A 12,023-nucleotide genomic window follows, 5' to 3' on the forward strand; every position below is an offset into this window, starting at 1 on the left:
ACATTGCTTGAGGCTCTGGCCGCAGAGTGTTCATATCTTGGGCAGTGTGTGGCCGCTGTACGCGCTTTGTTCATGATTGTGTTGACACTCAGGCTTAAACGCCACGGTGAACATACCTTCTGCCACTGTCAGCACGCGAGAAAATGTGATGTGTTCCTCTGGCACTTCCCACGGTTAACTTCCAGTGCCAAATAGACCGAAAAGCAGCTGCCAGTGGTCGAGAGTCTACACCCAAATCGTCCCAATAAATACTTGGTCTGCTTGCTCTCCTTCCTTTTATTTTCTTTTCCTCCTTCCAACTGATCATCGATCTTCACTTTCATCCTGAACCATCTTCACATCTTTCATCTATCATTTACCCTTCTTCATCAACATCAACCATCAACTTCACCAACTCACCACCACCATCGATCTTACCAACAGTCGTTGTCAAGAGACATTCTCACACAGAATCATAACAATAACGACATCATCTCATCAAGAAATCAACATGACGTTCCTTGAGTTGACCGCTCCCAGCTCCCCCACCCGGGAGTCGGCTGCTACTATCTCCTCCGAGGACAACAAAATGGTTGTCCCCACCACTCCAGCTACCGCCACCGCGGAGACTATCAATACTACCTCTTCAGAGATTGATGTCAACAATACTGACAAGGTAAGCCTCCAATCCTCAATCAAGGATCATGAGCTAAAGAAACCCAAGGTTTTCGATCAGATAATGGCCAACCTGAACGCGATGCGAGCCAAGGTTCAAGCTCTCGAATCCGAGAACACCGAGCTCAAGGCTCAAGTTGAGTCCGAGAAGTCTACTAAGGAACAGTTCTCCAAGAACCTTGATGAGGCCAACAACAACTCGCGCGCAGCTGAACTCGAGGCTGCTACCAAGATCCAGTCTCTCGAATCGGAGAATACGGAGCTCAAGGCTCAAGTCGAGCACGAGAAGTCCATCAAAGAGCACTATTCCGACAACCTTGAAGAAGCCAACAACAACTGGCACTCTGCTCAGCTTGAGGCTACTGCCAAGGATGCCGAGCTTGGTCGTGTTCGCGAGCGTCTCCAACTCGTCGAAGCTCAAGCTGCCGAGCAAGAGCAACTCCATGCTGTCAAGGAACAGAACATCGAACTTCAGGCTCGCTTCCGTCTTCAGTTCATTCTGACCACCCACCAGCACGTACAAACTCTCAAGCATATGATGCATGACTGGAAGATGCAGGTGGAGCAGAAGATTGATGATGATTACGAGAACAACAAGCTCAAGGAGAACGACGCTGATGCTGTTCTTGACGCTGAGTACGAACGACTCAAGGCTCTCATTGAAGGTCACGAGTACATCATTGCCAACATCAAGAAGGGCAACGAGAAGTTTGTCGCTCAGATCAAGCACCTTCGCGAGGCTGATAATGTTACTCTGATCTCCGACCTCACTGCCAATCGCTTCGAGGCTTTCTTGAATGAGCGCGAGAAGATGGTCGCTCAGCTTGAGCGGGAGAAGCAGGACTTTGTCGACATGGTGAATGAGAACTAGGAGTTCGACAGCCAGAAGACCGACAACGTCACCGACAACTCGATTGAGATTCCCACCGAGACAAAGGAACTCACAAAGGCTGAGAGAAAGGCGGCTAAGAAAACTGCGAAGAAGGCGGCCAAGAAGGCCAAGAAGGCTGATGCGAAGAAGTAAGGAGAGTGTACTTGGGATCCCAATGTGGAACTGTTGTTGATATGGAGGAATGAGGTTGACGCAAGGAATGGATGAGCATTTGGCGATACAGAAGTGATACGGAAGGAAATCTTTGTTCCGATGCTTTGATCACGGACAGGTTGGAGTTTTGATATTTCGTCTACCAGGTCATGGATGCCCTCTGGTCTTGTCAGTAGCTACTTTATGAGTAGTTAGTTAAACCAAGCAAGTTCGCTGGTAACTCTTTCACTGTGATTTGTTATACTTTATGCATGCTGTTGATAAATAGAGCCGTCGCGCCTGCGGTCGATCTCCACAAGTGCTGTTTTGTCCAGCGTTAGATGTCGATCGGGAGTAAACATACGGCAGAAGTGTTATTGCTGTTGAGACCTGTGGCTGACACCTTATTCCGGCACAGAGAAGCTAGTAAACACACGACATTCGCGACTAATAAGGATTAGAACAGAAGTCTCCTTGAGTTACCTGATGGCATATAAATACCTTGAAGAAGAGGAATACATACAAAGTGATCGTGAGTTGTGTAGAAGCAACAAAATACTAATCATTTCAGACCTATTTCTCTCCTCAAACCTTGTGGAGGCTACTACACTTCTTCACCTGCCCACCCGTAACCGGATCAAGTTCCCTATTCGCCTTATTGCATTTATTCTTCGGCCAAAGCCATTGAAGAGTCTCACCATCTCCCACAGCAAAGCTTGATTTTAACAACAGTCAGTCTTCAATTTCATGGGAACGGTATGGTGAGTGGCTTACCACTTTGTCAGACATTCGCTCCACAGCGCCGCTAAGGTCAGTGAGATCGTTGTCTCTCAACCACACACCTTAACAAATGACTTTATTGGCGGGGTTATCAGCACCTGGCTTCGGCACTTACGATGCCTCAGCTGGTAACATCTACACTGAGGGAAGCTGCGGCAAAATGTCAAGATGTGCAGAGGCAGTCAGTGGGGTGATTGCTGTTCCAAGAACGGCTACTGTGGCAAGGATGATGGTTACTGCCGCGATGGAAGCCAGACGGCATACGGTCTCTACGCTGGTATATCTTCTGATGCTTACGAAACGGCAAGACTTGTGTAGGCTCCGGTCTTGGAAACTCCTGTTCTGCCATGGGTTCTGCGGAAGCACTTCGACTCACTGCGGTCAGGGTTGGTAAGTCTCTTCCTCTTCTTGAACAATGCTGTCCTTAATTTTGTGCTTCGAGTCAAGGGTTCCTCCGGTTCTTGTTCGACGAAGGATATCCCTTTTCTTGATGGTTCATGCGGCACTAAAATTGGTCTTACTTGCGCTGGTGGTGCTTTCAATGGCCAGTGCTGTAGCGTCGTAGGATATTGCGGAACGAGCACACATTGCGGCTCTAGATGGTAACTCATCTCCCATATTCTAACTGAGCAATATGTTAATTGGCTAGTCAACGTGACTTCGGGCGGTGTAATTAGTTAGGGTTGATAAGAATCGACTGGGGTGGTATTGCTCGGATAGTTGGTCAATATTCTCGAAATCAAAGTGGAACTATACCAAGACTCATACACATGTGAATAACCAACTGCAACTTCTACGGCTGCTGCAGGCTGATCTCAGGATGTATTATAGACGAAACAATAAACTGTGTATTTGCCTAAAGCTCTGGAAGATATTGCCATACATTATCTGAGATGGATATGCTTCGAGCCTGTCATGTAACCGTGCTTTGCCAAATATCTATCAGACCTATCTCCAACTTCAAGAGATGACTGCGGCCTCCACCAAAGACGTATCCAGACCATTGGCGCAAGGCTTCTCCTGCACTTCCTGTCGAACAGGTCTATCAAAGAATACCCGTGTCACCTTGCCAGCAGTCATATGCGGGACCGAGCTAGAGATGTCTCGCGCGACATCAGGATTGTTGCGGTAGGTTTGCACGACAGTGTCTATCGGTGAAACATACGAGGAGTTGGCATTACCCACTGATCCGTCAGGATTCTTCCGGGGGTAGACTGGATGGAAAATGGTGGTGTACTGGCGATTGTCGTAGTTGAACCCCATGAGCTGGACAGGAAGCTCGGCTAGGGTGTATTTCGTAAAGTTCTCAAGCCGTTCCTCAGTCAAGGTAGCGACAGCCAAGCGACGCTTGATGTAGAACCCAGAGCTTACGCGGAGCTCCTCCTCAAAGTTTTTCCGGTATTGGTACATGATGTCGTGAACCTTCTGATAGTCCTGATCTTCGATCTGAGACCAGCGCAGGATAGTTAAGTTGGCTGATAGCTCACCATTTTGCTTAAGGCGCTCAAATGCGCTGCTGAGAATCGCATTCATGTCATCGCCCTTCTTGATGGCCAGTCGTTGAGCTCTCATAATAGTCATGTTTCGTGGTATCATCATCTCGTACTTGTGGATCTCGTCACAAATAAGGAAGGCCATGTCGTTGAACTTCTGCTGGAGAGACTTGACTAGATCGCAGACGTTGTCTGGGTCAACAAGAGGAGTCTCCCCGAGGCAAATAGCCACAGCGCAGTGGCTACCAGCAGTGAAGGGTTCAAGGTCGAGAGGGTACATGATTGCTCGTATTTTGTTCCGGGACCGGGCTTCGAGGAGTCAGTGTTGCTGCGGGCCGTTTAATCCTGGTGATATCGTGAGAAGGAATCTTTTCATGCTTGAGTTGACATATTTACTTCCATGGGGCAACTTACCTTGTGTATATATTGTGCTTGGAGCTGGTTATCCTGATGGAAGAGTAAGAGGGAAGTAGTTACTTATACACCTCCAGAACTTGGCATCAAGGTAAATACCCTTTCAACAAAAAGCAAGGTGGTGGGTAACGGCGAGAGCAGGGACTCCATTAGGGTTGGAGCTGAACCCTCTTTTAACCTCTCAACCTCATTGTAAAGACTTTTTATCCCTCAATATTCCATTGTATGATCCCTGAAACTATTGAGGGGAACATTTAGGGTTAATATGGGTTTTCATCTGGGGAAGCATTGGATACATCGTTAAAACCCATGTTCGCAACTCCACCTGTTGGTTCAACCCTGTTCAATCCTTCGTTCCATGAGGTTCTATTTGACTGACACAGTAGTTTCCAATTGTCATGAGAACTCACTGACCAAGTGGCTACTATGAACAGAAGCTTGAGGATAAAGTCGTCAACTGTGAGAGCAACTAGCATCGCACTTTAAGACATCGTTCTGACGCTTCATTTAAACCCTTAGTTTAGGCCTTACAGAACTAATAACCACATATAATTGGATGATCTGATCCCTGGGAAAAGGCGACCTAATAAGCGAGGAATAGTGGTCCATCTGTAACGTCACGCGTTCAGGGGTATCGCGGTTACTGTTACATCAACGACCAACGTTACAGTACATCGTCGATGGCCTGCAATTACCCACCAACTTGAGACAATATTGTTCCCTCGAACAGTTGCTGCCACTTTTCAATGCCTGCATCCATGCAGAATGCTCAGTATGCCTTTGCAGATAGAAAATATATAACTAGTTGCTGGCCGTGATGTTAAATTCGAGGTTTCTAACATAGATGACAAGAAAATCTTATCTTAAGAGGCTTTATTAGTAGTTCCTATTTTGCCTGACCTGTGTTCGTGAGAGTGTTGTTTTGAGTTGGTAGATCTGGCAGCTGATGCTCACATCACGCGCCTCACACGTAGCGTTTAGTTTTTTCGAAAGAAGAGGATAGGACTAAGACGGCAGAAAGGGATATCCATATTCCGTTAAAATGAAGTTGCGCCAGCTCGCCATTATGTCTTTCCGTTCTCTAATGCATCCTTTACTTGTTCGCCTACATCACGCGTACAGTCCACAAATCCCCCCCTCAGCGCCGAGCCCTTCCCAGAGCTAAGCCAGACGCAAGTCCACGCTGGCAAAGCAGGCTCGAAATGAGGTCTCTTAGCACCTATCTTCTCCATATGCTCGATAACGTAAGGCGCCTCTTGCTTTGTCTTCGTTGGAAACGCCGTCTCGTGGAGATTGGTCTCTATCTCTCCTGGATGAATGCTGAAGACAGATATGTTATTGTTCACCCCCTTCTCGATCTTCTGCACTTGATCTAGCTCCACTTGCAGAGTACCCGCGAATCTGGTGATAGATGTCTTGGCACAGTTGTATGCCGTGGTCCAGGGGAGGTCCGCTTTGGCAGCTCGCGATGAGGTGTAGATTATGACGGCCTGGTTCCTCTCACGCATTTCTGGAAGGACAAGTCGAGTGAGTTCCACTGGTGCCCGGACATTCAGCTCCATAATATCCCACCACTCAGTTGCATTCGTCAGGTGGAAGGGCTGGAACATGTTGCTGCCAGCATTGCACACCAAGACATCAACGGGGCCGAGCTGTTCACGAAACTCGTGTACAAGGCGTTCCTGGTCTTTCAGCTTGAGCACGTCTGCAACGATCCCTACAACCTTGCCATTCAGACCTAAGCGGACGATTTCAGCTTTTGTTTCCTCGACTTGGCTGCTTGTTCGTGCCGTGACGCAAACGCTAGCCCCAGCTCGCGCCATTGCGATAGCGATCTCCCGCCCGATACCCCTGCCAGAACCCGTTATCAGGGCATTCTTGCCTGTCAACGAGCCCGTGAGCCGATCCGGGTCGATCTCGGGATAAATACCAGTGCGGAGGGTATATGGTGACTGCATCATCTGGAGTACATGAATAGGATTAATTAATAATAAGACAAATTGAAATTATCCGATGGCCGGTCGCAAGATTACATGATATACGAATCAGCTTTGATGTTCCACTAGGGGGCGCATCGGGAAGCTTTTCGGATGAGACTTGCCGGACGGATTTCCCGAGTGGACTTCCCGAGCGGGTTTTCCGGAGACTGTCATCTACCGGCCCCACATGAATAATACCGGGGATGGGGGATCTCTTGTTAGTGGATAAATACCATCTGATATCATCCATCATCCATCATCCATCAACAAAACATTGCTAGCTCCATTCCCTCGAGACATCATCGGAACAGCCGCTTCTTGGAAATGCCGTTTGAAATTTACATTCCAGAGAATCTGACCTTCCAGGACTACATTGCTGTTATTCAAACAGCAAGGGTCTGGGCGGATGGCTATGATAAAAAGGTAGGTACAAGCATGCTCTGTTTTTACTCCCCATTAGCAAGTAAGGAATCAATGCTGATCGCTTTTTTCTCCGCGTCTAGAATGAAGAGTTCCTCCTCGCCGCTCTAGCACCAGACGTTTCTGTTGACTACAGGATGATCGTGCCTGCATGGGGAATAAAGCACTACAAGGCAGGCGAGTTCGCGAAGCTTTGGCTCTCAGAGGAGCACCTAGGGCTTAAGCCACTAGTGACACAACACCTTCTGGCGCAGCCATATTTCAAGAAAGTTACCGCCGATGAGATTATCGTAGAATGGCAGCAACTAGCAAGTCATGGGCGACTACAAGACCCTGGCGACGGTGCGAGGGATGCGACTACTGAGAGAATTAGCGAGACGAGTGATGGGAGGAGCCACATGGAGAATAGGTTCGTCCGTATTGATGGTCTCTGGAAGATCGCGACGATTAAACCTTCTACGCTTTATCACACTGGAGACTTTATGCGTATTAGGAGACCAGCGGGAGAACCATAGGCTACAACAATTGCATCGTAGGGGCGACGCACAACTCTGCACGATGGGCCAGTTAGTATAGGATAGATTTGAAGACAGAAAGTGGCGCCTGCTTGAAGCCGCTCCAGCCTACCGCTTCACAACTATGGCTCGGCATATCCGCGCATGGCGGTACCTTTCTGTGTGCTTTTTGTATCGTATATACATGCATTCTTATTATATCAGCGGGACTTAAGTTGCAGTAACAGCTTCTAGTATCAATAGACGCTTTCCTAGGCTACTTAAGCGAGGGTCAAGTACATAAGAGACCGAAAGCGGAAAGGAACAAACGTAGACAAGTCCCATGACCTTCTTCAGATACTGCTTATTGCTTAACACTAAATCCGCCGATACAGGCCAAAGCACCATCCGCCAAATATGCCTATCGGCACCAGAACGATGGACTCAAATATCGCGCATCTGCTTCCGACGAACATCCGAATCCTCCAGAGCAGACTCCACATGGCTGTTCATCTGACCAGCAACCGACTTGAGGAAGCACGCAGCTATTGCATTCGCTGCCACGACGACCGAGATAGCAATCCATACAAACCTCCACGAATACGTATTGGCATGATCATTTGCGGCGAGGACTTTTGGGATCAGCGATGCTGGAAGGCCAGACACATGTGACAGGGCAGTTGGGTTTCCACTGTTGATGGCGGTAAGCACGTCTGGAAGAAGGCTGGAGTGCCCCGCGGCCGCAAGCACTGAACCGACAGCTTTTGGCAGTGCAGTGCCCATCTTGTTGTGATAGATAGATGTGAAGATCGTGATACCGATGGCGCCGCCGAGGGCACGACCGGATACACTAAGGGTTCCTGCGGTACCGAGCAAGTAGGAGGGGACTGAAAGGGACAGTGCAACGACTGGCGATGTCAGTATCAGCAAGATCTTGAGACAACCACAAGGAAACTCCTACCTGGAATGACTGTGGTGACGGCAGTTCCGCATCCAAACAGTGCAGAGAAAACGTAGGCCCAGGATAGTCTACTGGGGTTGAGTAACGCCATAAGACCTGAACACAAGAAGGTTAGTTATTTTTTCGGTGAACATCGAGAGTTGTGACCCACCGACGAACAGACTGCACCAAATTAGTGAAGCTACCAAGATAGTCCTGTATGACTTGGTTCGCGCCATTAATATGCCCGCGGGCAAGCAGCCAAATGCTGAAGTTGCAAGGTACGGAGTGAGGATAGTGGCGATCTTGACGGCATCTGTGGTGAACATGGAAGCAATCTGTTGCGAAAAGAGAACATTGACTCCCAGCAGAAGCATGCCATCAACAACGCAGACGAACAGCAAAATAGGGAAGTTTCGAGAGACAAACATATCATGATGGAAGATACCCTGGCGCGTGAAAAGTCTTTCGTAGAGTCCGAAAGCAACAAGACCAACGCAGCCAATTATCAGGGTTGCCAGGACCTGGCTGGAACTCCACGGGTATGTGTTCCCTCCCCAGGTCAACCCGATCATTATAGATGCAATGGAGCCCACAAAGAGCATGATTCCGAAGTAATCGACTTGGGCGAAGAGGTCGTCTAGGCGGGACTGCTGTCGACGTAAAGTAGTGGGCGGAGGGTGGTAGAAGCAGGCTACAAGTACAGTGGTTGTGCCGTAGACGAAGGCGTTGAGGTAGTAAGACCATCGCCAGGTCTGGTACTTGACAAAAGCACCTGCTCCAAGGGTACCAGCGATAACAGCACAGCTCGCCAGAGTCTGAGAGAAGCCCATTGTCCATGGACGGAGTTTGTTAGGAGTCACTTCTTGGCCCGCAGGTACACCCATGATACACCCTGCGTTAGCAAGACCAGTCAAGATGTTGCCAATAATGATGGTTGTGATGGATTTGGCTGAGCCAGAGATCACGGAACCGATAATGCCGATAACGCTCGAGACGACAATGAACCATTTCTTCCCGAATCGATCACTCAAAGAGCCCTTATCATAGTCAGCTTTGGACCTTGAGAGCTAGCATGACGTCAAAGAACTAACCAAGACCGGGCCAAAGGCCAGAGTCACCAAGAGATTAGCATTCGATATCCAGGCTTGCTTGCCGGCGCCTCCCAAATCCATGACTTGGAAATGAATGATGGTGTTCGTCTATGTGCGAGACATAAAGTAAGTTCAGTTGCCGCAAGGAATGGCAATGCTCAAGCAGTGAGACATACCGTATTAGCTATAGCAGCACAACAGTTCGCCATGGACAGAGCGAAGACAGCCATGAGGGTCTTCCATCGCACCTGGTACGCACCGGCTGGCTCTTCCTCAACTAGCGGAGACAAATTTGGCTCGGGAGTCACAGGCATCTCATTATGAGAAATGGAGGCTTTATCTCCGTCCTCCATTATGTATGGGATGATATTGATCGTCGTAAATGATGAAAAAAAGACAGGGGTAAATAGCCCGCATCTAATGGTGGCTCCAAGGTGGTTGATCAGTCTATATACAACTTGCAGCAGCATGTTCCCTCTATAGCTTTATTCTGTCTATCCGACCGGGATGTCCGAGCTGGACACACGAGACCTTGAACCCAACTCCAGGGTTTCCAAGACGTGGCTGAAGCACCAGAGAAGATCTTCTGGTTTTGCGGGGTAGGGCAGGACTACGGATAGACGGCACGGGCATTACCCCAGACGAATAACGCGGGGGTGAGCATTAGCGCTGATACAGGGAGACATCGATCTTATCGCTACTTTGCTAAGTCCGATTAGTACAACGAAGACTGCATCTCGGGTTTTCCGCTGAACCTGGGATATCCTAGGTTACTCGGACAATCCGGCCCATGTCGGACTCATGAGGACATAACTGCTTCCACAACTAAGCTAACCTCTATGCTAGACTACTTCTGGTTTCATTGGTGAACCTCGTCATCTCAACTAATTCCGCTGTGCTGGATGAGCCGTCGACCTTGCGCCCCTGATCCGACCTCACTCTATACATGGTATTGTCACCTGGAGCTGGAGTATTGCTTGGTACTCTTATAGGCCGCCCTGCTGTAGATGAGTTGTATTGGTGGCTTCTGGGTGTAGCGTCGGCTGAGCTTTGTAATCTTGGAAATGTCTTGAGCATCAGGACTCGAAGGTTTGGCATGCAAGCGCACCAAATACCGACATTGAGTTCTATAACGGACCAGTAGCATGTATCGTAGCTATCCCCTGCGTCTTGGATTAGAACTCGCTAGAGTGGGGGGAATGATTGACTGTTTACATGTAGGGTTGGAAGAATTGCCAAATGCTACGAGATAACGTAATCTGAGGATGCTGACGACTGTCACACTGGAAGAAGAGTTAGTGACCAGACGCACTAATCCAGTAGAGATTGAATGGTTGATTCTTACAAAGTGCCCACGCCGAACATCGAGGCAACTGCAAGCTTTCTCTTCCATTTCATCTGGAGATGAATCAGTTGAGAAATCGGGATTCCAAGCATCCAGAAATCTAAAATGATTCCAACTGCAGCAATTGCCCATGCTAGTCCGTTGATCCCTATGCAATGGCCCTTATGAAGTTGGTCCCAGCCCTTCCAATAGAAGCTGATTGGCTGGCATTGAAACAGTGCCAGCAGATCAAAGATAACCATGCATAGTACTGCTATGCCAACAGTTCCCCATATCAGCCTCCGGAAGGTTAGCGAGTTTCGTGCTTGAGGCTGTTGGGTACACGATACCTTCGAATTATGACTCCTGGGAATATGCGGAGGTAGAAGAGAAGAACGCAGATTTTGGTGGCGAAAACGTCCGTCGCGTAAAGTGTTTGGCCTGCGTAGAGAAACTTGGATCGTTATTAGCCACGCCTGAAATGCGACAATGGGATACGAACGCATAGATACGATGTGATTGTATCCGGACTGAATCTCCACGCATCTCGTCCTAGGCCATTGCCGGAGACTGCCAGCATTGTGAGTATTTTGGTCATGAGATCTGGATGACAGGAGGATACATACGGCCATGCAAACAGACAATTGAGTTGCCTAGATTGACCAACTAATAATAAAACAAATAAGTCCGTGCAATGGTAAGACAGCATGCCCAAAGATGACTTACAAAAGCACCCGTGATCACGTAATCATCAACCTGGAGTCCAGGCCCATATCGTATCTTCTCAATGAATCGAAGACCAACTGTAGTTCCAGTAATCACAATCAACGTGATAGTGAGGATGTTGAACTGGTCGTGTTTGTCGCGAATGGGGAAATCACATGCCACCGAGGTCAAATTTATCGCGGCTACAAAACTCAAATTAGTACGTAAAAATGACACATCAATATTCACTACCTACCGAGAGCTTCTCTGGGCAGACAATGACTCTCAACGCATGGTAGCACCTCGCTTTTGAGCTTTGAATCGGTGCAGAGACATGTTGCGTTCGTGCCGCATGAAGATGCTGACACAAAGTCTAGAACACAACTCTCCTGGAATAACCTGTCAGCTTCGACGACCAAGAGTTGGGGCCAGGTTGATTTGCGTACCGCGCAGCTGGGAAGCTCAGTCAGGAAGTTGGAAAGATCGCTGCAAAGAACCTGGCTCATGAACCAAGTCCATGTCGCCAGCAAAAGCAACGGATGCATGGTTCAGACGCCGTACCGCGATGGCATGCAGCAGACAAGGTCAAAGTCTGGGGAAAGATTCTTCAAGACAACGTATTCATCCTGTTTTCACGTGCTTCAGATATTTGAGAACCTGCAGTCTTTTTAACTTCTCTTCTTGTAATAAACCGAGTCAGCG

The 12,023-nt window shown here is 48.5% G+C and overlaps 6 protein-coding genes across 6 annotated transcripts; 2 read left to right on the forward strand and 4 right to left on the reverse strand.

Moving 5' to 3' along the window:
- Positions 1 to 490: 490 nt before the first annotated feature.
- FVEG_13805 (hypothetical protein) lies at positions 491 to 1,678 on the forward strand (the record flags this gene model as incomplete). Its single annotated transcript, XM_018903155.1, has 3 exons — positions 491 to 655; positions 704 to 1,468; positions 1,526 to 1,678. 3 exons carry the CDS (start codon positions 491 to 493, stop codon positions 1,676 to 1,678), a joined length of 1,083 nt encoding a protein of 360 aa, XP_018762054.1.
- A 1,625-nt stretch (positions 1,679 to 3,303) lies between these two features.
- Positions 3,304 to 4,231, reverse strand: FVEG_13806 (hypothetical protein; the record flags this gene model as incomplete). Its single annotated transcript, XM_018903156.1, has 1 exon — positions 3,304 to 4,231. One exon carries the CDS (start codon positions 4,229 to 4,231, stop codon positions 3,419 to 3,421), a length of 813 nt encoding a protein of 270 aa, XP_018762055.1. The 3' UTR covers positions 3,304 to 3,418.
- A 1,198-nt stretch (positions 4,232 to 5,429) lies between these two features.
- On the reverse strand, positions 5,430 to 6,326 carry FVEG_13807 (hypothetical protein; the record flags this gene model as incomplete). Its single annotated transcript, XM_018903157.1, has 1 exon — positions 5,430 to 6,326. One exon carries the CDS (start codon positions 6,324 to 6,326, stop codon positions 5,430 to 5,432), a length of 897 nt encoding a protein of 298 aa, XP_018762056.1.
- Positions 6,327 to 6,610: 284 nt separating this feature from the next.
- On the forward strand, positions 6,611 to 7,319 carry FVEG_13808 (hypothetical protein). Its single transcript, XM_018903158.1, has 2 exons — positions 6,611 to 6,767; positions 6,848 to 7,319. Exons 1-2 carry the CDS (start codon positions 6,669 to 6,671, stop codon positions 7,277 to 7,279), a joined length of 531 nt encoding a protein of 176 aa, XP_018762057.1. The 5' UTR covers positions 6,611 to 6,668; the 3' UTR covers positions 7,280 to 7,319.
- Positions 7,320 to 7,702: 383 nt separating this feature from the next.
- On the reverse strand, positions 7,703 to 9,645 carry FVEG_13809 (hypothetical protein; the record flags this gene model as incomplete). The annotated part of the gene is made up of 5 exons (XM_018903159.1): positions 7,703 to 8,166; positions 8,220 to 8,315; positions 8,371 to 9,238; positions 9,293 to 9,400; positions 9,469 to 9,645. 5 exons carry the CDS (start codon positions 9,643 to 9,645, stop codon positions 7,703 to 7,705), a joined length of 1,713 nt encoding a protein of 570 aa, XP_018762058.1.
- Positions 9,646 to 10,129: 484 nt separating this feature from the next.
- FVEG_17608 (hypothetical protein) lies at positions 10,130 to 11,827 on the reverse strand (the record flags this gene model as incomplete). The annotated part of the gene is made up of 9 exons (XM_018906848.1): positions 10,130 to 10,455; positions 10,508 to 10,575; positions 10,638 to 10,916; positions 10,967 to 11,070; positions 11,119 to 11,186; positions 11,243 to 11,282; positions 11,343 to 11,524; positions 11,578 to 11,710; positions 11,768 to 11,827. 9 exons carry the CDS (start codon positions 11,825 to 11,827, stop codon positions 10,130 to 10,132), a joined length of 1,260 nt encoding a protein of 419 aa, XP_018762059.1.
- Positions 11,828 to 12,023: the final 196 nt, after the last annotated feature.

This window comes from Fusarium verticillioides, chromosome 10 (assembly GCF_000149555.1).
Source record: "Fusarium verticillioides 7600 chromosome 10, whole genome shotgun sequence".
Classification (NCBI taxonomy): Eukaryota; Fungi; Ascomycota; class Sordariomycetes; order Hypocreales; family Nectriaceae; genus Fusarium; species Fusarium verticillioides.